Below are 26,757 nucleotides of genomic sequence, written 5' to 3' on the forward strand. Positions count from 1 at the left end.
ACGGCAAGCAAGCAGGCAAGCGAGCCTGTACGGCGCTGTGCATGCGAGCGGAGCGGCATGTGGGCCCGGCCTTTTCGCCTCTGCAAAGAGTTGTTTTTTCGGCTCGTGTCTGCTTCGTGTCGTGCGGTCTGTGTACAGTGGTCGCACGCATGCACCGCCGCACCAGCCCCAGCGGGGTGGCCGGCTGGCTGGTGAGGGGGAGTGCTCGTGAGTGAGAATGATCGCCGGGCTGTAGCATGCTTCAGGCCTACGATTTGGTGTTGTTTGTTGTTTTTTATGATATATACACTTTTTTTCGCGGGCTTATGATACACTTTGTTAGGGCTCTTTGATTGGTAGAAGTGTAATCTATACGATTTTTTTCTTACGATTCATCTGCACTGATAGATAGTTTCCATATAATTTTTTTCTCAAGGACTTTCTTACTACTTATGATACTAGTACTTTGTTGGGACCTCTTTCATTGGTAGGATTGTAATACATAAGTATTTTTTTTTCTTGTGATGATTCATATGCCATAGATTCTAGCAGGAAAAAAAATCCATCCACTTCAAATTTACGTGAAGAATCATGTTTTCTCCATAGACAATCAAGTAGGATTCAATGTGTGACGACAGTAGGTTGTCAGAATCGCGATTCTGTTATACGATTCTACGACTTTGAGATCTAAACTAACCCCTATGATTCTACGATTTTAGTTCTTAGAATCTACATTTCTACGATTCTGATAGTGAAGATTCTATGATTCGCGATCCTACAACCGAAGCTCCGATCCGATTCAAAATCGTGATTCTGACAACCTTCACGACGCCCTGTTCTTGCGTTTTTCTTTTCTTATGCATGCGTTTTGCACATACTGTGAATCAAAGATGCTCGTAGTATAACCCCGCAAAAAAGATGCTCTTAATATAAAGTCACATATTGACATGTGTGCTTTGCGTAGATGCACTTCAAAGTTTTCAGTAAGTATGAAAGAAAGAGAAAGGAAGAACTTACAAATTTCATTCAAAAATATGAGCAAGTATGGTCCAGTACAAAAAAACAAGTACTAAATAATAATGCAGTTGAAAATGTCTATTTCTATTATTTTTTCAGGTCATAGATGGTGAAATTATTGGTTGAGATTTTACAAGTTCACATGTTATAGCATGAAATGGGCGCTCACATTTTTTTTGATAATTCTTAAACAAACCCAAGGTGCTTCCAGGTGTACTAACACCCCCCCCCCCCCACACACACACACACACACCCACCGGCGCGGTTCCAAAATGTGGTGCATATTTTGTTTTTCAAAAGTCAAACATGTCTATGGATGACCAAGTTCGTAGAACAAACTATCGACATCTAAAATAGTAATAAATAAAATAGAAAAGTACAGTTCATGATGAATCTAATGATACTAAATATGTGTTGTGTGTATTGATATATATCCTTTAAACATGAAAAATAGTGGATGTAACTTCATGACCATATAGATTTTTGTTCTAAAAAATGAGTAAGTACAGTCTGTTAGAAATAACATAAGTAAAATAATGCAATTAAAAGTGTTCATTTATTTTCATTTTGCAGGCCCTAGGTGATGAAATTTTCGCTCAAATTTTTACAAGTTCACATGTTATATAGTATGACATATGTTCACAAATTTATATCTATATCCATATCTATATACCAATATAAAAAGACACAAAGAGGCAGATCCAACTAATCTCGGCCATCAAATCAGGTAACTATAACAACCTAGATTGCTCCAATGGCGAGGGCTCAGCATGTTTAACGTGCAATTAATATCATACAAAATATAGCGCTTACATAATTAACACGCAAATAATATCATATGTACCTAGTACCCACGTGCAATTAATATACTGCCTTATATACACGTGCATTGCATGTACACACTAGTTATAAACAAGCCCAAGGTGCTTCCATGTATGTGGTATTAAGGATTTTTTTAGAAACACATCTTTTCGTGAATACGCAAAGCTTGTGTATCATGTCATTGATAGAAGAAGTGAGAGCGAGTACAGGGGAGGATAAGATGTACAACACGAGCGCAAGATGATGTGAATATGGAGCCCGGAGGAGAGAAACATGGGATGCTCAACCCAAGAAGGAGATACAACACAACACGAAGTAGCCCAGACAAACATGATGCGCAAAAACTCCAAATCCAACACTGGGGACACCGCAAGCCACCAAGACAATGCCTTCATGTAGGGGAACGATGTCGTGACAACGGCGTGATCCGATTCGAAGAACCGTACCCGGGGGTTTCCCCCGGTGCTCGAAGAATGGCATGGAAAGAAAGCCATGACAATGCCTCCAAGAAGGGACGACATCCGTAGGTGTCGCCACTTTCAGCATCGGCGTCGAGCGGGGATTTTTCCCTGGCCTATGTCCAAGCAATCCCACGTTTGCCGGATCAGGATTCGGAGTCAAGGACATGCCATTGGTTGGAACCTGCCATCATAGGAGGGGTGGAGAGCGCCTGTCACCGAAGAAGGATGTGACACTAAGCACCGCAGGAACCACGAGCTTTAGATCTAGTAGGGGAAGGACGAGGCATGGAGGTGGACCGAGTAGGCGAGCTAGGTATCTGGAGGCGAGCATGAGCCGCCGGGATGCGGGCGAGCCAGAGAAGCTGGAGGAACGCAGCTTCAAGATCGTCGAGGCCGGAGCCGCGCCAGCACAAGACATCGACTAGCCATGGACATTGGAGAGGACGCAGAGCCAATGTCGCCTAGGTCGGGGCTGAACCAGCGAGGAAGCCGCCACATAGCCAGTCGCGGACCGCATTGCCCGAGCTTCATCTCCAAGACAGAGGTGCCCCAACCAGCAGACCGGAGGAAAGGCCAGCCCAAGAAGAGGAAGAACCGTTGAGGAGAAAGCTTGGACAGAGGACTCGCGCAGGTAACCCATGTTGTTTAGTGAATCTGTGACCTTGAGGTGACGGGTGTTAGTATCTATGAACAATGAAGATGATATGAGATAACGGGAATACATGAAACCTATGCATTGTTTCGGCCATGCGACCTTAATTGTGTAAACAATCATGTCATGGCAACGTCAAAGTAGGACTGTTGGGGAGAAATTTTTTGGCATGGAGGAGTTCGATCACTCAAGGGTGAACTGCATACAGAACAAACAATATACGCACTAGAATCACAATACAAGGCAACTGGTATTACCGTCGCATTGGCACACTTGTTGTACACCGTAATCCGAAGTTTCTGCGTGCCTAACCTCTCTATTACGGACCATAATTTGTTATTTTCAGCCGCTATACTTTATGGTATTTACATTCAAGCTCTTTATTATTCTCGCTGCAACAATCAACTCTTGTACCATCATGGTATATTTATTTCATGGGACAATAATACATTTTGCAAAATTTTAGACATTTACTTCGCACAATACATGTGACAACTTGTGTGTGACCAAGACGCCACTCACAATACTCCCCTCTGCTCTTCGTTGGGACGATAACTATTGGGATACTTACGTAAATGCGTTACGCTACACTGCGTGTTTTGCAGGCCATCATAGCCCGTAGATGATAAGCAAAATTTGTGGACCTCTTTTCTTTTGCTCATAGGGTCACCTTGAAGCAAAAGGAAACTTAGTGCTTCCTTAAACTTGTGTGTGACCGAAATACCACTCACAATAGTCCGATTTGCTCTTCATTGGGACAATAACTGTTAGGATATACGACACGAATGTGTTACGCTATACTGTGTGTTTTGTAGGCCATCACAGTTCGTAGCTAACAAGCAAAATTTGTGGTCCTTTTCTCTTTTGTTCATATGGTTACCTTGAAGCAAAAGGAAACTTAGTGCTTCCTTAGACTTGAAGGTTAGCCTACTGAAAAATCTGTATGAAGCCCATTCATGCAACTATTGTCAATTTCGTTGGGAAGTCAAAAGGTATGCAACTATGCAAGGATCTCGAGCATAAAAGAAAAGGATGGAGGATCTAGTATCACTGACCAGGGCACCAACTATCTTGTGTGACCCTAATAGCTCCACGAAATGTATGCAAAAGAAAAACGAACGTATGCAAGGATCTAAACCGTCTCCGCCCGAGACATGCACCAAGAAAAAGAGAGCCCCGGGGAGTACATTTGTAAGCACATTATTATTATTATTATCGAAAAGAAAAGAAACCAATGGAAGTTGGAGCAGGGCTGCGACTTGACAATTCAGGGCGCAGTTTGAAACCTAGGCGCATCACCGGCGGCAGGCAGGCCAACCGTGGCGGGCCCGGGCGCGCCGAGTATAAAGCCGACCAGCGCTGCGGGGCAGTCATTAGAAAAAGGGCCCGGTGTGCCCTGCGCCAGGGAACACGACCTCTGCGCTGCATGCCATGCCATGCCATGCCATGCCGACCCCCGTTTGGCCCAAGCTCCTCATTGACGCCCCTCACGTAAAGCACGGAGTGAAGGAAGGACCCACGCAACAACGGAGCAGACCTACTGCTGCTGCCGCTGCTGTGATCTATCCATCCTAGGCTGCGTGCGGGCGAGGCACCGATGGAACCGACGGGGAAGGAAAAGGCGCACCTGGGCGCGAGCCACGTTTTGCCCCTCCTCCTCTCGGTCCTGGGTCTGGGTGGAGTGTTCCTGCGCGCGCGTGCCGTGCCGTGCCGTGCCGAGGCGACGAGAGAGAGAGAGAGGAGAGGAGAGGCTGCTGCGGCGCGTGATTGTGTCCGGGGCTGGCGTGTGCGCCGCGGCTCGGCTTTTTGGCTGCCCTCGATCGATTGATCCTTCGGGTATCGCCCGCCACCTTTTCTCGCCTCGTGCCGCGCGCGCGCCGCCCGAGGCCCGACCCAGCCGAATCATTGTGTGCCGCTGCCGCGCGCACTCGTCGTCCTCAGGAAGAAGAATGTGGCCCCGTTCGTCCGTCCGAGCGCCGTAGCCCGGTACCGCTCTAGTCGGGTCTCCTCCTCCTCCGGCGGGGCGCGCGGCCGTCGGCCTGGCCGGCCGGCGGGGCCGGGTCGGCCTCGCCTCGATGGATGCGGGCCGTGCATGGTCGCGTGGACGGAAAGGGTGGTGATTGGCCGAAGTTGGCCGGGGAGGAAAAGGTGGCTTTGGCCGCGGCTCGTCGTGTTGGTTGGTCTTTTTCACGCTCCTTTTTGTCCCAACTCGTATGTGTGATGCATCATTGCGTCCCTCTGCATGTGCATTTGAAGGCACGTCAGGTACTCCTCCTAGAAAGTTTCCCGTTCAACAGGTTTTCTTTCTTTCTTTCTCAAGATCCGCCACTAGAGCAAAAGCGTGCTGCAGGCCGCTTCATTGCATGCGTGCCGCAGCGAACGCCATTTGACCATTTCTCTCGATCAACATTATGCGTCCAGTGTCCCTAAAAAAAACATTATGCGTCCAGTGCACAAAGCGAGAACGTAGTAATTATTTTACGCAGCTTTGAACGCTAACTAATGGGGTGCGGCGGGAAGGGAGAGGTGGACGTGTGACGGATCATGGACGGGCGGACGGGCGGATCACATCGTCGACGTGAATTGGAGGTGACGAAGGCGCCACCGAGGTTCTTTTTTCTCAAATCCGCCACTGGACCGGATGGGATGGGATGGGGTGGGCCCCGCGTGCGCTTGATATCATCACCACGCCATTATGACGTGAGTACCACACGCCTTTCTTGCCCCTCTGCGCCGGAACAAAAATTCCTAGAAAGCACCCTCGCCTTTCCTCGCCCAGAAAAAGGAGGAAGCATGGGAAATTATGCACGTAGGGTGTACTGGTACCTGGCTAGCCTTTGTTTCTTCTTTCATTTTGGAGGAAGAAGATTTACTTGAGCCGTGCACCGGCTAGGCTACGCAGGCCGCAATCATAATACCGATAAATCCCATCATTACTTCCACTGGGGCGGGGGCTTGGCCGCTACTACTACTTTTGAGAGCTTGTTTGATAATTCGGCATGCTTGGGTTTAAGCTTAGTGCCAAGGGGTATGTGCATTCCGTACGCTTTTATGGGCTAATCTATGGTCATGAACTAGTAAAGTTAATTTGAGAAAATACATATAGTGAAGTTACATGACCCGTACAGTCAAGGTACTTGAACTTCTTCCCCGTTGTGGAATTCATTTGACCATGCGGGATTTTTTTTCTTCCAAAAGATACGAGAATTGCGATCATTTTGTTTAGAAAACATTGAGGACAGCACACACACGCCACACTCATATAATGTGCACCAAAAATCAGAGTCGTCGAGTTTGAAGCTGATCAGGTCAACACGGGCGACTCATTTTGAAAAACCTATATTAATTAATTAAAAAGTTTAATGCAATTGTTTCTCACTTCCTTACAACATTCGCCACACGGGGTGAAAAACTATTAGAAAGAAAAGCCATAAGACCTACTTAGCTATCTGGTGAGCCACCACATTGGCCTTCCTATTGATCTTCGCCAGCTTAAAATTTAGAAGTAGCTTTGTCATTTGCCGCCGAAGCCAATTTCCAACAGGTGATGGTCGCTTTAGATTGCTCATCTGTGTTGTCAAAGTTAATTCTCCTATGCTGGATGCTGAGGGACACGGGTCATTGTTTCTGACATCCAAAAGTTGGCGTCAAAGTTTCTCTCAGTTTCCTTTTTCCATGTTAGTCGTCTATGTATGGGGCTGCTCACGCTCTTGCTAGGTCGGTTGTGCGTGAGGCTTGTGCTGCTTGGATTAATGATGTGCCGAATGTCATTCGGCCATTGTCTGCAATGAACTTTAATCGTGATATTAATGAAGTAGTCCATTACCTCAAAAGAGACTTCCTTCTTCAAATCCACGATTGACGACCTATTAAGGTTATCACGTGTAATTAAGGAGAGAAACCACAAAAGAGCCGTCTATTTCCAAAATATCAAAGACCTGTGAGACACACCCGAAGCTTCACTTCATCGACACTGGTACGCAAACCAATGTAGTCCCAAGAGGAGATAATGATTTCGCCTGCCGAATTTCTGGCAACAATCCCCACACTCGCAGCACAAATGCTCTCCACAAATCTGAAGTCCACACTGATTTTAATATAATCCAAAGGCGAAGGTTTCCATACCTCACAGGTACTCAGAGGAGTATTAGCATGCCTTAACCTCATTCTCAACTCCGTTACCTTTGACGCCAGGGAACAACTCTGCATTGAAATGGCAAGACGAGAACGACGTCCAATAGTTATCCACAAAATTAGCAGAGTTTGAAATAGACTCCTTCCCCTTCGCGAAAATCAGATCACCGCGTAAGTGCCAAGCTCTCTAGAACATGAATAAGTTTGTCTCTTGTACTAGAGGGGTTAACTTATCTAACAAGATATGCATATAATTAGGTCCCGAGAAATTGAAAACCTCCCCCCTCAGAATATTCCGCACTTCCCTCAACTGCCTTAGGACAAGTGACCAAAGCATGAAACATACTTTCACCACTCATTCCACAAATAGAGCACATACCCGAAGTAGTCTGATGGTGCTTAACTCTATTAACCTAGACCACCAGGCTATTAGACGTGACTCATTGTTAACGATAACAATGTGACCCATGTGTTTGGGTACCCATGGGCACCTGGGTCGTGGTCTCTAGCCATGGGTAAGGTATGGGTACAACTTAATACATGTGGGCTACCCGTAGGTTGTCTGATTATTATTAGTATAAAATTATATTTTCCGTTGTACACTTGAGAAACGTGATTAAGTAAGTCATACAAGTATGGCTATATTTACAATCCTTATTTGTCACTTGAAGTTGTTCTAATTGAAGGAAATATGCCCTAGAGGCAGTAATAAAGTTGTTATTTATATTTCCTTATATCATGATAAATGTTTATTATTCATGCTAGAATTGTATTAACCGGAAACTTAGTACATGTGTGGATACATAGACAAACAGAGTGTCCCTAGTATGCCTCTACCTGACTAGCTCGTTAATCAAAGATGGTTAAGTTTTCTTACCATAGACATGTGTTGTCATTTGATGAACGGGATCACATCATTAGAGAATGATGTGATGGACAAGACCCATCCATTAGCTTAGCACTATGATCGTTTAGTTTATTGTTATTGCTTTCTTCATGACTTATACATGTTCCTATGACTATGAGATTATGCAACTCCCGAATACCGAAGGAACACTTAGGGCGTGTTTGGTTGCTCGCATGAGGCCCAACCAGGCCCGCGCGGGAAGGGAACTGGCTGTTTGGTTGCCTGGTTTTCCTGTTGGGCCTACATAGCACGAAACTTAAAGCACCTCTGGGCCTGGCTCACTGGAAACGCTCAGATCGGCAGTTTCTCGCGAGCCAGGCCGAGCCGAGCGCAATTGAGTGGGCCCTTGCACGAGTGGAGACGGGAGGGATGCGAGGTGATTACTTTAGGTCTTCTTCAACCTCCAGTAAGCTTCTATCTAATCTCCTCCCTCTGATCTACACAACGGTGCTTCGATTCGAGGTAAGCTCTACACGAAAAAGATGCACCTCGATGCTACGGTTCCATTCAGGCGATCGGTTCGTAGTTTCGTCGGCCGTACGTTCTTAATCTCGTCTTCCCGTTTGGAGCTATTCTGGACGAATTTTGTCAGATTCATCGCGCACGATCGATCATTTGAAATTTCTTTTGACCAGCAGCCTAATCTCGCAGTGCCTCACAACATTCGTATTGTAGTTTTTGGTTTCGACGATCGTAGCTTCATCTCTCTTTGAACAATAGTCTACTGCACTGACGCCGCCATGTTGAGCTCCTCTATCCTCTGCTCAGAGCCCTCCTATTCATCCCTCTCGACGCCGAAGACCTTCCCCTTGATCTCCTTGCCCGCGTGCTACTACACTAGAGTCGTTTCTGGTGTCGCTCATCTCGGCCTACTCTCTGTCGTCCTCCTACTACACTGACATTGCAATGGCGCACACGCTGCTTTCTTGTGTCCTCTGCCTCCGTGCACACTTCAGTTCGCCACGCCGCTGACGGGGTCGATCATCTTCACCTCCTCTCTTTCGCCCTACTACACTGGAGTTTTTTCCGGCGTCGATCATCTCCACCTCCTCTCTCGTCCACTGCACTGACGATACCATGGCGCGAGCACCGCATTCTCCTCGTCTGTCCATTGTCTTTACGCAAGCACCGCAACTAGTTCGCCGACGGGGTTGCTCGCCGTTCCGCTGACGGGGTCGCTCGTCCATGACTCCATGCTTGTCATGTCGGACACGGCGCCACGGCCACTATCCACCGTAGTCGCCATTGTCCGGCGCACACTGCACTTCTTCTCCCCTTCCCTCTGCTAGCTCTTAACCCTGTCTGCTAAGTGAAGTGCTAGCTCTTAATCATACCTCATGCGTGCAACCAAACACCGAGTTCATGTGCCGCTTGGGCCAATGTAGGCAACAAAACAAAGTGCACTTGTGTATTACCTAATGCAGGGACCCTAGATGCAGGCAACCAAACAACTCGCAGATGTCGCATATGAGGCTGTTTTTCCAGAGCCAGGCTGGGTTGAGATGTGTATGCAATGCAACTACTATTCACTACGGAAACCAAACACGCCCAAAGTGTGCTATCAAACATCACAACATAACTGGGTGATCATAAAGATGCTCTACAGGTGTCTCCGATGGTGTTTGTTGAGTTGTCATAGATCGAGATTAGGATTTGTCACTCCATGTATCGGAGAGGTATCTCTGGGCCCTCTCGGTAATGATCATCATTATAAGCCTTGCAAGCAATGTGACTAATGAGTTAGTTGCGGGATGATGCATTACGGAATGAGTAAAGAGACTTGCTGGTAACAAGATTGAACTAGGTATGAGGATACCGACGATCGAATCTCGGGCAAGTAACATACCGATGACAAAGGGAACAACGTATGTTGTTATGCGGTTTGACCGATAAAGATCTTCGTAGAATATGTAGGAGCCAATATGAGCATACAGGTTCCGCTATTGGTTATTGATCGGAGATGTGTCTCGGTCATGTCTACATAGTTCTCGAACCCGTAGGGTCCGCACGCTTAACGTTCGATGACGATTTGTACTATGAGTTATGTCTTTTGATGACCGAAGTTTGTTCGGAGTCCCGGATGAGATCGCGGACATGACGAGGAGTCTCGAAATGGTCGAGACATAAAGATTGATATATTGGACCTTGTTATTCGGACACCGGAAGTGTTCCGGATAGTTTCGGGTAAAAACGGAGTGCCGGAGGGGTTACCGGAACCCCCGGGAAGTTGATGGGCCTTAGTGGGCCTCAGTGGGAAGGGGAGGTAGCGGCCAGGAGATGGCGCACGCCCCCCAAGCCCGGTCCGATTTGGACAAGGGGTTGGGGCGCCCCTCCTCTCCCTTCCTTCCCCCTTCTCCTTTAGGTGGAAACCTACTAGGACTTGGAGTCCTAGCAGGATTCCCCTTCTCCCGGCGCGCCTAGCTAGGGCTGGCCGGCCTCCCCCTCCCTCCTTTATATACGGGGGCAGGGGGCACCCTAGAACACACAAGTTGATCTTTTAGCCGTGTGCGGTTCCCCCCTCCATAGTTACACACCTCGGTCATATCGTCGTAGTGCTTAGGCGAAGCCCTGCGCCAGAAAATTCATCATCACCGTCACCACACTGTCGTGCTGACGGAACTCTCCCTCGGCCTCAACTGGATCAAGAGCTCGAGGGACGTCATCGATGTGAACGTGTGCTGAATGCGGAGGTGCCCTACATTCGGTACTTGGATCGGTTGGATCGCGAAGACGTTCGACTACATCAACCGCGTTACTTAACGCTTCCGCTTTCGGTCTACGATGGTACGTGGACACACTCTCCCTGCTTGTAGCTATGCTTCTCCTAGATAGATCTTGCGTGATCGTAGATTTTTTTTTGAAATACTACGTCCGCCAACAGTGGTATCAGAGCCAGGTCTATGCGTAGATGTTATATGCATGAGTAGAACACAAAGAGTTGTGGGCGATAATAGCCATACTGCTTACCAGTAGCGTCTTACTTTGATTCGGCGGTATTGTTGGATGAAGCGGCCCAGACCGACATTCATGAGACTGGTTCTACCGACGTGCTTCGCACACAGGTGGATAGTGGGTGTCTGTTTCTCCAAGTTTAGTTGAATCGAGTTTGACTACGCCCGGTCCTGGTTGAAGGTTAAAACAGCACACTTGACGAAAAATCGTTGTGGTTTTGATGCGTAGGTAAGAACGGTTCTTGCTAAGCCTGTAACATTCACGTAAAACTTGCAACAACAAAGTAGAGTATGTCTAACTTGTTTTTGCAGGGCATGTTGTGATGTGATATGGTCAAGACGTGATGATATATAAATTGTTGTATGAGATGATCATGTTTTGGAAAAGTTATCGGCAACTGGCACGAGCCTTATGGTTGTTGCTTTATTGTATGAAATGCAATCGCCATGTAATTGCTTTACTTTATCACTAAGCAGTAGCTATAGTCGTAGAAGCAATAGTTGGCGAGGCGACAACGATGCTACGATGGAGATCAAGGTGTCAAGCCGGTGACGATGGTGATCATGACGGTGCTTTGGAGATGGAGATCAAAGGCACAAGATGATGATGGCCATATCATATCACTTATATCGATTGCATGTGATGTTTATCCTTTATGCATCTTATTCTGCTTAGTACGACAGTAGCATTATAAGATGATCTCTCACTAAATTTCAAGGTACAAGTGTTCTCCCTGAGTATGCACCATTGCTACAGTTCATCGTGCCGAGACACCACGTGATGATCGGGTGTGATAAGCTCTACGTTCACATACAATGGGTGCAAGCCAGTTTCGCACACGCAGAATACTCGGGTTAAACTTGACGAGCCTAGCATATGCAGATATGGCCTCGGAACACTGAGACCGAAAGGTCGAGCGTGAGTCATATAGTAGATATGATCAATATAGTGATGTTCACCATTGAAAGCTACTCCATATCACGTGATGATCGGACATGGTTTAGTTGATATGGATAACATGATCATTTAGATGACTCGAGGGATGTCTATCTAAGTGGGAGTTCTTAAGTAATATGATTAATTGAACTTTAGTTTATCATGAACTTAGTACCTGATAGTATTTTGCATGTCTATATTGTTGTAGATCAATGACCCGTGCTACTATTCCTTATGAATTCGATATGAAGTTTTCAAAGTTGCGGTCAAACGGTCAAAGGGCAAAAGCATAAGAGGAGTAAACGAGCTTGGACAGAAACGAGGGTTTTTTTAATTTAGGGGCAAAACACACGGGTGTGACAGAACTAGGGGCTCAAATGTAATTGTCCCTAGAGAATACATGGATCTTCAAGAAGAAGACTGACGCTGACGGTAATGTTACTGTCTACAAAGCTCGACTTGTTGCGAAAGGTTTTCGACAAGTTCAAGGAATTGACTACGATGGGACCTTCTCACCTGTAGCGATGCTTAAGTCTGTCCGAATCATGTTAGCAATTGCCACATTTTATGATTATGAAATTTGGCAAATGGATGTCAAAACTTCATTCCTTAATGGATATCTTAAAGAAGAGTTGTATATGATGCAACCAGAAGGTTTTGTCGATCCAAAAGGTGCTAACAAAGTGTGCAAGCATCAGCAATCCATTTATGGACTGGTGCAAGCCTCTCGGAGTTGGAATATACGCTTTGATAGTGTGATCAAAGCATATGGTTTTATACAGACTTTTGGAGAATCCTGTATTTACAAGAAAGTGAGTGGGAGCTCTGTAGCATTTCTGATCTTATATGTGGATGACATATTGTTGATCGGAAATGATACATAATTTCTGGATAGCATAAAAGGTTACTTGAATAAGGATTTTTCAATAAAAAGACCTCGGTGAAGCTGCTTATATATTGGGCATCAAAATCTATAGAGATAGATCAAGACGCTTAATTGGACTTTCACAAAGCACATACCTTGATAAAGTTTTGAAGAAGTTCAAAATGGATCAAGAAAAGAAAGGGTTCTTGCCTGTGTTACAAGGTGTGAAGTTGAGTCAGACTCAATGCCCGACCACTGTAGAAGACAGAGAGAAAATGAAAGTCATTCCCTATGCTTCAGCCATAGGTTCTATCATGTATGCAATGCTGTGTACCAGACCTGATGTGTGCTTTGCTATTAGTTTAGCAGGGAGGTACGAAAGTAATCTAGGAGTGGATCACTAGACAGCGGTCAAGAACATCCTGAAATACCTGAAAAGGACTAAGGATATGTTTCTCGTTTATGGAGGTGACAAAGAGCTTGTCGTAAATGGTTACGTCGATGCAAGCTTTGACACTGATCCGGATGACTCTAAGTCACAAACCGGATACGTATTTATATTGAATGGTGGAGCAGTCAGTTGGTGCAGTTCTAAGCAAAGCGTCGTGGCGGGATCTACGTGTGAAGCGGAGTACATAGTTGCTTCGGAAGCAGCAAATGAAGGAGTCTGGATGAAGGAGTTCATATCCGATCTAGGTGTCATACCTAGTGCATCGGGTCCAATGAAAATCTTTTGTGACAATACTGGAGCAATAGCCTTGGCGATGGAATCTAGATTTCACAAGAGAACCAAACACATCAAGAGATGCTTCTATTCCATCCATGATCAAGTCAAGGAGGGAGACATAGAGATTTGAAAAATACATACGGATCTGAATATTGCAGACCCGTTGGCTAAGCCTCTCTCACGAGCAAAACATGATCAGCACCAAGAATCCATGGGTGTTAGAATCATTACTATGTAATCTAGATTATTGACTCAAGTGCAAGTGGGAGACTGAAGGAAATATGCCCCAGAGGCAATAATAAAGTTGTTATTCATATTTCGTTATATCATGAAAAATGTTTATTATTCATGCTAGAATTGTATTAACCGAAAACTTAGTACATGTGTGGATACATAGACAAACACTGTGTCCCTAGTATGCCTCTACCTGACTAGCTCGTTAATCAAAGATGGTTAAGTTTCGTAGCCATAGACATGTGTTGTCATTTGATGAATGGGATCACATCATTAGAGAATGATGTGATGGACAAGACCCATCCATTAGCTTAGCACTATGATCGTTTAGTTTATTGCTATTGCTTTCTTCATGACTTATACATGTTCCTATGACTATGAGATTATGCAACTCCCTAATACCGGAGGAACACTTAGTGTGCTATCAAACGTCACAACATAACTGGGTGATTATAAAGATGCTCTACAGGTGTCTTCGATGGTGTTTGTTGAGTTGGCATAGATCGAGATTAGGCACTACAAAAAAAAGACACATCCGTGACATTTTGGGCCGAACGAATTTTTTTTCTGTCATACTTATGACACTTCTATGACAATAATTGTGACAAAACACGGTATCATCATAGATGTGGTGGGGTCCTACTTCTATGACAAAAAATATGATAGAAAATGGGATTTTCGTCCTGGGCGGGCCGGAGACGCAGCTGCATGACATTCTTTGGGCCGCCCATGACGGAAAAAACCATGGTAGAAGCGAGGGCGAGGAAAATATCGGGGTGTTCCCGGTTACGGTGGGTGGTCGGGGCCGAGCGATGCGTGTTTCTCTCGTACACGCACGCGCGTGGGTGCGAGGCGTTGGGCTCTAACTGAACCCGAGCGAGGCGTTGGGCTCTAACTGAACCCGAGCGATTGCACTGCAGGCTACGCGTTACTGAACCCGAGCGATCGATCGATGGCTGTTAACTGAACCCGATTGAGCGATTCCTTCGCTACTGCTGCTAACTGAAGCCGATCGATGCTGCCTCTGGATGAACAGTGAGCGTTGCTGGGGGGTTTGGATGAACAGGACCCCATGGTGTTGCCTCTGGATGAACAGTGAGCATTGCTGGGGGGTTTGGATGAACAGGACCCCATGGTGTTGCCTCTGGATGAACAGTGAGCGTTGCTGGGGGGGTTTGGATGAACAGTTCCCGGTGGGGGTGGATGAACAGGACCCCGCGGTGTTGCCTCTGGATGAACAGGACCCTGATCAATCGAGCCGGTTGGGGCTGGATGAACAGGACCCCGTGGTGGGCTGGATGAACAGGACCGCCCCGTGGAGGGCTGGATGAACAGTAGACGGTGGAGGGTTGGATGAACAGTAGCCTGTGGAGGGGTGGTTGAACAGGAGCCCGTGGAGAGGGCTGGTTGAACATTAGCCGATGGAGTAGCGCGCGGTGGAGGCTGGATGAACAGGAGCCCGTGGATGAACAGTCGCAGGTGGAGGCTGGAGGAGGTCGACGGTGGATGAACAGTAGCCCGTGGAGGCTGGAGGGGGTCGACGGTGGAGATGAATAGTATCCCGTGAAGTCCCGTTTTGCGGTACGCCACACCCCTCCCGATGAACAGGACCCCCGTTTTGACCGTAGCGCTCCAACGCAAGTCCGTTTCCTCCGTTTTGCGGTACGCCACACCCCTCCCGTTCAACAGGACCCCCGTTTCAACCGTAGGAGGTCTGTTTCCTCCGTTTTGCGGTACGCCAAACCCCTCCCGATGAACAAGATCCCGTTTCGAACGTGGTCGGTCGAACACAAGGCCGTTTCCTCCGTTCTGCGGTACGCCAAGCCTCGTTTCCATCGGCTGTTCCGTCGAAGCCCTCCCGATGAACACGACGACGCATTCCGTTCCGACCCAGCCGGTTGGCTCCCCATGAACACGACGATGGCGCAGTTTCTCTGTTTCGACCCAGCCATGTACACGAGCCCTGGCCGTACGTATGCGCGAGTAGGCATTCGAGACCCTGCCCGTATGTACGTACGTGGCCGTATTTTTTTTCTTGCACACTGGCCATTGTACGTACGTGTAGATGCTACGTGCGCGCCTCTACTACGACACGTGCGCGCCTCTACATCGACCAGTGGGTCCCGACTGTCACGCACTTCCTTGCGTGCGAAGATGTAGCTGGTGGGTCCCAGCAGTCATGGGGGCGAATCGTTTTTTTTCTTGCCCGGACGCACTTCCTTGCATGCGGAGATGTAGCTGGTGGGTCCCAGCAGTCAGGGGGAAACGTTTTTTTTCGCGAAATACGGTGGCCCGTGATACGTCCATTTTGCATCATGCTTTTATATCGATACTTATTACATTATGGGCTGTTATTACACATTATGTCACAATACTTATGCCTATTCTCTCTTATTTTACAAAGTTTACATAAGGAGGGAGAATGCCGGCAGCTGGAATTCTGGGCTGGAAAAGGAGCAAATATTAGAGACCTATTCTGCACAACTCCAAAAGTCCTGAAACTCCACGAAAGTTATTTTTGGAAATAATAAAAAATACTGGAAGAAGAATCCACGTCAGGGGGGCCTCCACCTGTCCACGAGCGTGGGGGGCGCGCCCTACCCCCCTGGGCGCGCCCCTGCCTCGTGGGCCCCCTGTTGGCCCTCCGGTGCCCATATTCTGCTATATGAGGTCTTTCGTCCGAAGAAAAATCATAAGCAAGCTTTCGGGACGAGACTCTGCCGCCACGAGGCGGAACCTTGGCGGAACCAATCTAGGGCTCCGGCAGAGCTGTTCTGCTGGGGACACTTCTCTCCGGGAGGGGGAAATCATCGCCATCGTCATCACCAACGCTCCTCTCATCGGGAGAGGGCAATCTCCATCAAGATCTTCACCAGCACCATCTCCTCTCAAACCCTAGTCCATCTCTTGTATCCAATTCTTGTCTCTAAGTCTGGGATTGGTACCTGTAGGTTGCTAGTAGTGTTGATTACTCCTTGTAGTTGATGCTAGTTGGTTTATTTGGTGGAAGATCATATGTTCGGATCCTATATGCATATTAATACTCCTCTGATTATGAACATGAACATGCTTTGTGAGTAGTTACGTTTGTTCTTGAGGACATGGGAGAAGTCTTGCTATTAGTAGTCATGTGAATTTGGTATTTGTTCGATATTTTGATGAGATGTATGTTGTCTTTCCTCTAGTGGTGTTATGTGAACGTCGACTACATGACACTTCACCATTATTTGGGCCTAGAGGAAGGCATTGGGAAGTAATAAGTAGATGATGGGTTGCTAGAGTGACAGAAGCTTAAACCCTAGTTTATGCGTTGCTTCGTAAGGGGCTGATTTGGATCCACATGTTTCATGCTATGGTTAGGTTTACCTTAATACTTCTTTTGTAGTTGCGGATGCTTGCAATAGGGGTTAATCATAAGTGGGATGCTTGTTCAAGTAAGGGCAGCACCCAAGCACTGGTCCACCCACATATCAAATTATCAAAGTACCGAACGCGAATCATATGAACGTGATGAAAACTAGCTTGACGATAATTCCCATGTGTCCTCGGGAGCGCTTTTCTCTATATAAGAGTTTGTCCAGGCTTGTCCTTTGCTACAAAAAGGATTGGGCCACCTTGCTGCACTTTATTAACTTTTGTTACTTGTTGCTCGTTACAAATTAAACTTTCACAAAACTATATGTGACCTATAATTTCAGTGCTTGCAGAGAATACCTTGTTGAAAACCGCTTATCATTTCCTTCTGCTCCTCGTTGGGTTGATACTCTTACTTATCGAAAGGACTACGATAGATCCCCTATACTTGTGGGTCATCAGCCCGTCCGGTGGGACCCCGCTGTCAGGTGGAGGAATAATTATTTTGCGCGTAATAAGGAGGCACTTCCTTGCTGCGGCCGTGGACCCAGCTGTCAGCCTCTCCACGTATAGTCCACGTCCGATGGAAGCCGTTCCTTGACCACGTTGACCACGCCGCACCGAGAGCACCAGGGCGGTGGACGACGGCGAGGCCTAGGAAGGGGACGACACGGAGCCGGGGAAGACGCGCCAGTGGAAGCCCGCGCGGAGAGGAGTACGAGGGTTCACTGGTTCGGTTGCGGTATGAGGCTGTCGTCGCCACAGAATAACAGGGGGTGTGGGTGAGTAGAGGGATGGCCTGGCCAGCGGTGGGAGTAGTAGGGGGCGGTGAGGCCTCCGCGGCATCACAACCAGCCACAGGAGGCAGGAGCACGCGGCATGACCAGCGCTGCTTTGGGCGGCTGGACCAAGAAGACCAGAGGTTGAAGAAGCACTACGGCCGTTGGATGGACATCGTACGGTCACTGCAGCTAGAATCGTTTATATTGACTAAGTTGACAAAGCCCTTAGTACGCGTCAACTTAGTAGGCCCACAGGTCATCCTCCGAAACGGTGCGCCCCAGATGTCAGGAGGAGGAATCAGTTTTTTGGGCGGCTGAAGCAAGAATATCCGAGATTGAAGAAGAAGCACGACATCCGTTAGATGGACATCCAATGGCCACAGCTGCCAGAACCGTGTGTTGTTGACAAAGCCTTGCATACGCGTCAACTTAGGTTTTTTAGGGGACGCGTCAACTTAGAAGGCCCACAAGTGTGTGGCAGAGAACATATAGCCCATTTGCGATTTGTAAGAATGTACAACCCATTTTTTAATTCTAATGGAATTTACTACAACCCATTTACAGTTTGTTAAAAGTACAACCCATTTTTTTAATTCTAATGGAATTTACTACAGCCCATTTACAGTTTGTTAAAATTACAGCCCATTTTCTAGCTAGGACAACGATTAATAATTTCAACCAACCGCTCAAAACAGAATTCAAAAAAAATTCCCACATTTTTATGGGATCCGAAATATTTTTATCCCAAATTTCTAGTCAGATTAAATATAACTTCAAAATAAAGTTGTATTACGTTAAAATCCAATGAAATATTGCGCGCGCAACAAGTAATGAAATTAAAATTTTCAAATTCAAATAATAATATTTTTTTTAACTAATTACGTGTTTGGTGCATTTTTTATAGTTACTGCCCAGTTATTATAATTACATCCCATTTATTATTTATTCAAGTCCATTTTCTTGTTAAGCCTAATGCATACCTCCTAGGAAAGTTTGCAGCCCAGCGGGGCGGAGAATAACAAGTTGACTCGGATATTGTGTACAACTGTCGGCCCAGCTGCATTGCTGATGTTGAAAAAAAAGGCATGTGTAGTACAGTACAACCTAACATGGCTACTCAGCCCACATTCAGCGACGCCGGAAAGGCCCAAACAAGGCTTCTGTACAACTTTTTGAAGTCACTGAGCTCAATTAAGAACTTAAGAAAAAAGTTAGATTACACTGAAACCTAATTAAAAGTTGTCACGAGCAAAGAAATAATTCAACGGGTCCCACTTGTGTGTGTGTGCATGTGTGTGTGTGTGTGTGAGAGAGAGAGACCCATCGGTCGATGCTCGTAAATACATCTTTCAGCCTATGCATTGCTGATGCTCAGTAAAAACTTATATAGTTGACACAATCATATAGAACATCATAGCACACTGAACTTGCATAAAACAAATTCACGCAGGCGGCACAATCAGGATGGAAGCAGTGGATCGCTATGGGTAGGGCTATGTTGAAACCAACGAACTCGTACATAACGGTTCATCGTCTTTATCAATGACAGGGAAATATCTTGAATGTTGTGCAAAGAAAACAGACAGACAACACAATAAGTTCTGCTAGCACATTAAGTTGACATACAGCCCTTTCTAAAAAAAGTTCAGGTACAAAATTAGAACAGGTCACAATCAAATGTACTGGCACATCAGTGCTTCACACCCATAGCTCAGATTTAACTAGTATCTGACAAGATTCAGTTGTTACCTCAAATTAGAGCACATCCAGGCAGCCAGCCCTGCCTCTTCTCTCAAAGAAGCTGTGGCCTCCGCCGCGTGATGGAGTAGGCCCTATGCTATCCATTGTTCCGAGCAACACGGAGAAAGTCTGACGTTGACTCTTGTAATGGACGTCGTCGACGGACCCTGGCACCAGCGGCGGCGGCAGGACTTCGATTGATGGATTGACCACTTCTTCGACATGCACGAACACTCGATACAGGTACATCCCTAACGTGGTCCGCGGCGGCCTTGGTGGCGACGAATAGTACAACCCCGGTTCCTGCACCGGTATCTCAACACCAATCACCTTCGGTATGGTGGACGGCTTCTTCATCCATGCCATAACCGTCAGGGCCCGGCTGTCTGGAGGAAGAAACATACTTACGAGCTCACCTCCAAGGTCGTGGATAAGCTCATTCATGGACTCGCTGTTCCAAGCACGTCGAGGCATGCCGTGGAAGGTAAGATTTGTTAAAAACTCAAGCTCAGAGGGCACCGAGCCCCATCCTGGGTGCCACCGATCAAAGCTCACCAGCGCGCCATCGCAGAACAAACGCTGGGAAGATTCGAACACACGACTGCAGTCGAAAGTTGTCCAGAACCTGACGAACAAATCAGCCGGTGGCGGACAGACTTCGACGAGCAAGTCACTTATTTGGATGATGTGCGCAATGCCAAGAGCTTTGACAAGGTCGTCCGGCGAGACGGGAGGCCGGTCACCGTTGATGGTTACCATCAGCACTTTGCCGGCAAACTGGTCGTCAAGTGCCGCCATGCCACTATTGAGCGACAGCATGCAGCGACCGGAGGCAGGACGGACCTCAGCATCTCCGGCTCGGAGATCCGCGTTGACCGGCGACATGATAGTGAGCTTGAGTATAGGGAGTACAGGAGGGGGATTTGGGGGAACTGGAGTAGGAATCGAGATTCCAGAGGTGGGGGAGGGGCGGGAGATTGGGGATGAAAAGGTAGCTTGAATTTCGAACACGCGCCAATATGCTCTCGGCGCGCAAGCGCACGAGAACACCGGTGGCGCCCACATGTCGGCCTAAGAGTCCTTATTCTTTCTTTTTTGGAGAGCCCGACCTTTTGTTGAGGATCTTTTGAGAGCCCGGCCTGAGAGTCATAATTGACCTGTTTGGCATTGCATTACTACTCAGCCCATATTCAATGACACCTCACTGGCCCAAACAAGTGTACATCATCGAAAAGACACTAAGCTCAAATTATATAACTTGAAACCAGGAGATACACTCTGAACACTGGAGAATGGTGATGCCCTCATTTAGCCCACCAGTAGTTCGAGACAATAAACAGTTCGAAACAACGATATATACAACATTCAAACACTGACTAGTGACTACTATTGACATAAACAGCAAGGCATGATAGTTCATAAGAAGTCTTGCTACACCACCAAAACGCACCCATCTGCAGCGCTCAGACTCTCGTGATCCAGACGAGAATGACATTCTAAACAGAGCCAACTATTACATAGTAAGAGTGACATAGACGAGGATGACCAAATGACAAGGACTATGCATAACAAAATTAAGAACTACCCATCCAGAACAAGCAGCAAAGACAACAAAGTCATTCGAAGAGATGATCCAACACCATCATAATTTGCAGCCCCGCTTCAGCGACCAATGATCTGGAGACACCAGTACTCCACCCTTTCGACGCAACAACCCAATTACCTATCAACCTGAAGGCTTGAACCACATCACTGCCTGTCGTAATTGAGACATCCAAGGATCAAAGTTAATCCGGATGCCTTTGTCATTCTCACCTTCTTTTGGCTGCAGGCTGTATCATTGACAATCAGGGGAGTTTGCTCCCGAACTCCTAGGGCTCGCCGTGTAGACACAGTTTTCCATAGCAAACAGAGCCTCTCTGCCATCAAGGTCCTTGCCAACGGTGATCTCCTGGTTAATCGGATAATTGAGTCCGAGAAACAGAGAGTGTGAACCAAGGCTGTTTACCGGCCTCCAACTAAAAAATCCTGAAGGCCCCAACAAGCTGGTATCCTGCTCATAGACGTAACATCCATTGTCCGGATACTCACGTATTTCACGGTGCTTGTATACAGTTGGGTTTTTGCAATATAACTTTTCCGGCTCATGTGTCCGAATGATCATCAGTCTTTTGCCATTGTCTGATCGAGCGTGGAACCAGTTGTGCTTCCCTGTTTTTGGCAAAGGTGGTGTGATTACAAAGGGCAGTAACTGTAGGGACACTGCATCATATCAAAAAGGACATGCATTGTTAATGTAAGATCAGCATTGTTCGGAGTATGAGTAGGATAATGCAAGAAACAGCATTGATATGTCCCTGTTGGAACTGGGAGGAAAATATAGGGAAATGTATATTGGGTTCAAAAATATAGAAGTGCCATGCATGGTTATACTCATGTTATCTCGCAATCGATTCTTCACAGGAAACTACCATGTCATGCATGTTATGTAATCATGTTCTGTCCTCACAAACAAATTCTTCAAGGTAACTAACAGACCATGCATTGTTATATACTCGTGTTCTGTGGGCAAAATTTTTGTGAGGATATTATTCTAGCCATTGATTGCTGAAGGGCGAATATAGGTATGTACACATGGTAAGCATTATAGGATTTCACTACTTCCAAATATAGAGTTCTCCATATGCACATTTACTTCCCTAATGTATGGTTAGATGAAACCAATAGTGTGGTGCATGTTTCTACATCATGAAAATGAGGAAACTAACATGGCCATTGATACACACTCATATTTAGTAGTAATATATAGATTACTGTAAAATAAGGAAAATATCCATATATTCCTAACCGTTTGATTATTCAGGGGTACAAATTGGCTGTAATGACATGATCACAATCGCATGAATTAACTCATTCCAAATATAGCTGATTTACGACGTCTCTAATACATTGCCATAGTTCTACTCAAATTATGCTCAAACAGGGATATGCCAATCATCACGAAAAGTTCAAACAGTGTCACGGCGTCATCATTAACATGAGACAGAAACAACTTACACGCGCCGTCCCAGTAATATGTGGTGCCATCTGCTTTGTCGATCACGTAGATGATGCCACTGTGTTCAATAGCATCACAGAAGTGTGTATCAGCTTTGACGATGATCCACTGCGAGCTGAGTTGTCTCCAGCTAAAGAAGGCACCGGCGTAAAGATAGGCGAGTCCGCGGTCGAACAAGGCAATTAGCTTGAAGTCTCCGTAATTTGCATGTCGTGTGGGCACTTGGGAGATTACAATCTTCTGCAAAACAAGGTCCGTCCAACTGACGTGGTAATCTAGATGACTAGGACTGCGATGGTAAAACTCTATATAATCCAACGGAGGAAGGATAATATCATGGGAGGTCTGGAAGTTCACGAGCACCAACTTTTACCGTCTTCTCTGAAGGCAGCCATCTAGTGGGAGTTCATGCCGACCCAGTACATACCTGCCAAGAAGTTTCGGGCGATGGTGATCGGATCGAAGTCGAGGGAAATGATGTACGGCGACCCACTACATACCTGCAAAGAAGTTTCGGCTAATGGAGATCGGATTGAAGTCGAGGGGCATCATGTACGCCTCCGTATCATGGTGAGCCAATCTCGCAAGACCAGATAGCAGCAAGCAGGGTGTCTTGAAAAGCTTTGGCCTCGCTTTGATGATGGCCGTGTGCATGCCCCTCGAGCATGCAGCCAGCCGCAGGGCGCTCAACATATCCATACACGAACAACATAGGTCGAGGACGTCACTGGGGAGATTTCTCCAATCGCTGCTCATATGGATCCTGCGCGGTTCGTGTTCGGCCATGGTGGAGTTTGGAAGGTGGGGTTTTGGGGGGCTTGATTTACGGGGGAGAAGGCTGTCGGTGCTGGAGCGGCTAGCGAGGGAATAGTGGTACTGGGGGAGGCGAGCGAGGCGAGGGTATGCGGGGGCACAGTGAGATAATGAAGAGTGACCTCAGGATCTCCGGCGAGATGGAGATGAAGATGGAGTGGTGCTAGGGGAGAGGGAGACGAGGCGAGGCATGCTATACAGTGGCGGTGACAGTGACTGCACAGTGCACAAGGTGAGGCTGACTTTGGTAACCCGGACACGCCGCCAGGACTGGTGTCACCTCGGGCGCAGGGTCTTGTCACTTCACTGTGAGGACCGGATGAATAATAGTATTTTGACCATCAAGTGTACCACAATTGTACTACTACTACTAGTAGGAGTCGTAGGAACATGAGTACACTCCTGTGCTAGCATGCCTCTGGGTTCACTTCATCCTCCAGCTATCATCCATATTGCGAGCAGAACCAAATTCTCGTTCATGCGGAAGTGCGAAGAAGGACTTTTCTTTTTTGAGGATAACCGCATATTCCTTAACCGTAGTAGGAACATGAGTAGTACTCCCTCCGGTCCTCTTTTGTCTGCGCATAACTTTTTTTAGTATTTCTCTAATTAGTCTGCGTATATACCCTTTTGCATGCGCCCATTTCCCTCCATGCCCCGCATTCATAGCATTAATTAGCGTACGCATGAGCAGCTGAGCCAGACTCCAGCCAATAAACTGCAGCATGCAAGTGGGCCATTCTGTGAGCGTGGGAGAGAGAAAAGGCAACCGAAGAGCCTGTCCAATCCATTGCATGCAACACTCAAACCACCACAGCTCTCCTCATGCATGCGCATAACTTCTCCCATTTACTTCTCCATCGGGAACCGATTTTCCTCGGCTTTTTCACTACTCCTTGATCATCATTTGCATCCAAACCACACTGCATTCACATTGTTTTAACCTCTTCACATCCTCCTGGAGTAATTCCGAAGCCCCTATAAATAATCATCTTCTTCAGTTAGACTAGCCATCTAATCCTAATTCTCCAAACCATAGCCCTCCGGTCTAGGAGTTCCAAATGGCGAAAGAGATCGAGATGCAGGTTTTTAGCATCCAACATGTCCTCGTCAAAGGCTCATTGAGCATAGTTGCCACAGTCACCGACCACCCAAGGGTTGTTCGGAAGTGGATCAACAATGTATCCAACTCCCTCCAAAAGGTGGAGATGAATGTCATCGGTCTCGACGCAGAGTACATGGAGTGTGCCACTGGGAAGATCCAACGCGCCGCTGTCCTTCAGCTGTGCCTCGAAGATGATGTTTTGGTGTACCACATCATACACGCGCCCTCCATACTAGGTGAGCTTCACGATTTCTTGTCTCGGGAGGACATATACTTCTGTGGGAAAGCCATCGCAGGGGACAAACAGAAGTTGGAGCCGTACAACCTTGATTTGAAAAGCATCGCTGACCTACAAACCAAAATAAAAATTCCTGTAGAAGATTGTGATAGACCGACACCATCCCTATTCGACGTAGCAAATTTTGTGCTAGGAACAAATCTTCAGAAGGGTGACGAGACGCTGGCACTAAGGTCGTCTGGATGGGAGAATTATCCCTTGACGTACGAGCGGATAAAATATGCTGCCCTCGATGCCCGTGTGAGTTTTGAGATAGCTGCAAGGTCCAGAGAGCTTGTTGCGAAGCCGTCTCCCACAGAAAATGAGAAGAAGAAGAAGATGCTGCACCAGCAGCAGGGCATTATGGATGGATGAACTATTTCCTCTCTTGTAAAAAAAATTCCCTCTCTATGTATATTGATATAGATGGACTATTTCGATCGTGTGCATGTCTTTGGAACAAGTAGTAGCGTGGGTCCGCTTGACTATAAGGAACTATTTATCCGCCTAGCTTTCTCTACTACTCCTTCCAGTGATCGGTATGCAATGCATGTGTCCGTAGACATGACAGCTTGTCCATGGAAGTTCAACTACGGCGACCATCACGTTTGATCCACTGCCACTCGCGATTCCCACGACGCCGCTCCAACCCACGGCACCACGTCCCCCGACGTGCGCCTCACCCCTCTCGGCCGCACCACCCATCTGCCTTTGTGTGCATGACATGTGGGCCACCTTAAATGCGGCGAGCATCAAGTTTCTACCATAGCCACATGTGATTCCCACGACGCCGCACGAACCCATGACACCACACGTCCCCGACCTGCGGCTCACCCCTCTCGGCCCCACTGCCCCTCTAAATTTGAATTTGAAACTTATAAAATGAAAAGATTCAAAACAAATAAACTGGGAGAGAGGGAGTATATCGTAGGATGTGTCCCATACGAAACAAGTCCCCTGGGTTGTCACCGCGAAGATGCGGTTAGAAAGGAGCACAACGTCTTCGTACTCGTACGGCAACAAATCGGCCGCAGACAGCATGGTCCACCTTTGACCGCCATGTGCAAGGTTCGTGCTACCTTATTCAATATCACCATGGTTCTATCATACCAATTCATGCGGTGGCCCGTTGCATGGCTGATCCCAATGTTGGACAAAGGTTCTACGGGAATAGTGTCACTGTTGTAAATGTTGTGCAAATTGATGTTGGTACCCTCCCGTACATATGCAAGCCAATCTCCACTCGCATCGAGCCTAACCTGTGAAACAATTGTCAGGGGGAGAATTAGTAAATGGACACGGAAGTAGTCTTTAGAATGCATTTACTATGTGACCAAACTCATCTTACCTGCTCATCGGAGGAAATCCGAGTGCCCCTCAACGTCGGCATCTCAAGGGGCGTCAACTTGCAACTACGGCCACGCCACACTGGAGAGACCCCCAAGGAAACATCCTCGTGCATTCCACGGAACATCAAGATGCATTTGTATGAGTAGTTTATGTTGTGAGAGAAAAGGATGAACGAGGGAAGGCCTCTAGAGATAGAGATAGACACTACTACTACCAATGTGCTGGCCCATGCGTTGCAATGGATCCAAAGTAGTAGAATAATACTTGTTCACGTGCTTGAAATATAAACACTCTAGTTTTGATATACATGTGTCAGCAGACATGACAGCTTGTCCATGGAAGTTGAACCACGGCGACCATCACGTTTCTTGTTTCTACCACTGCCACACCCACACGCGATTCCCACGACGCCGCTCCAACCCTACCTGTAAGCACGACGTCCCTCGACGTGGACATGGATCCTCTGACGTGGCTATCACTGCCTTACCCTGCCTTTCCTTCGCTGACTGGTGGGACCCACACTTGCGGGTCCCACATGTCAGTGATAGAATGGTAGGATTGTTCACGTGAGGGGATCCTCATCCCTCGACGT

The 26,757-nt window shown here is 47.0% G+C and overlaps 1 protein-coding gene across 1 annotated transcript in view; it reads right to left on the reverse strand.

Annotated features, from left to right (window-relative positions):
• Positions 1-3,114: 3,114 nt before the first annotated feature.
• The window catches only part of LOC141022866 (uncharacterized), a 37,384-nt gene continuing 13,741 nt past the window's right edge, over positions 3,115-26,757 (reverse strand). Inside the window, exon 6 of the mRNA XM_073499140.1 lies at positions 3,115-3,129. Within this exon, the coding sequence (XP_073355241.1) occupies positions 3,115-3,129 (15 nt within the window). The remainder of the gene's footprint in view (positions 3,130-26,757) is intronic.

The sequence above is a fragment of the Aegilops tauschii genome, chromosome 5 (genome assembly GCF_002575655.3).
Source record: "Aegilops tauschii subsp. strangulata cultivar AL8/78 chromosome 5, Aet v6.0, whole genome shotgun sequence".
In the NCBI taxonomy this organism is placed as follows: Eukaryota; Viridiplantae; Streptophyta; class Magnoliopsida; order Poales; family Poaceae; genus Aegilops; species Aegilops tauschii.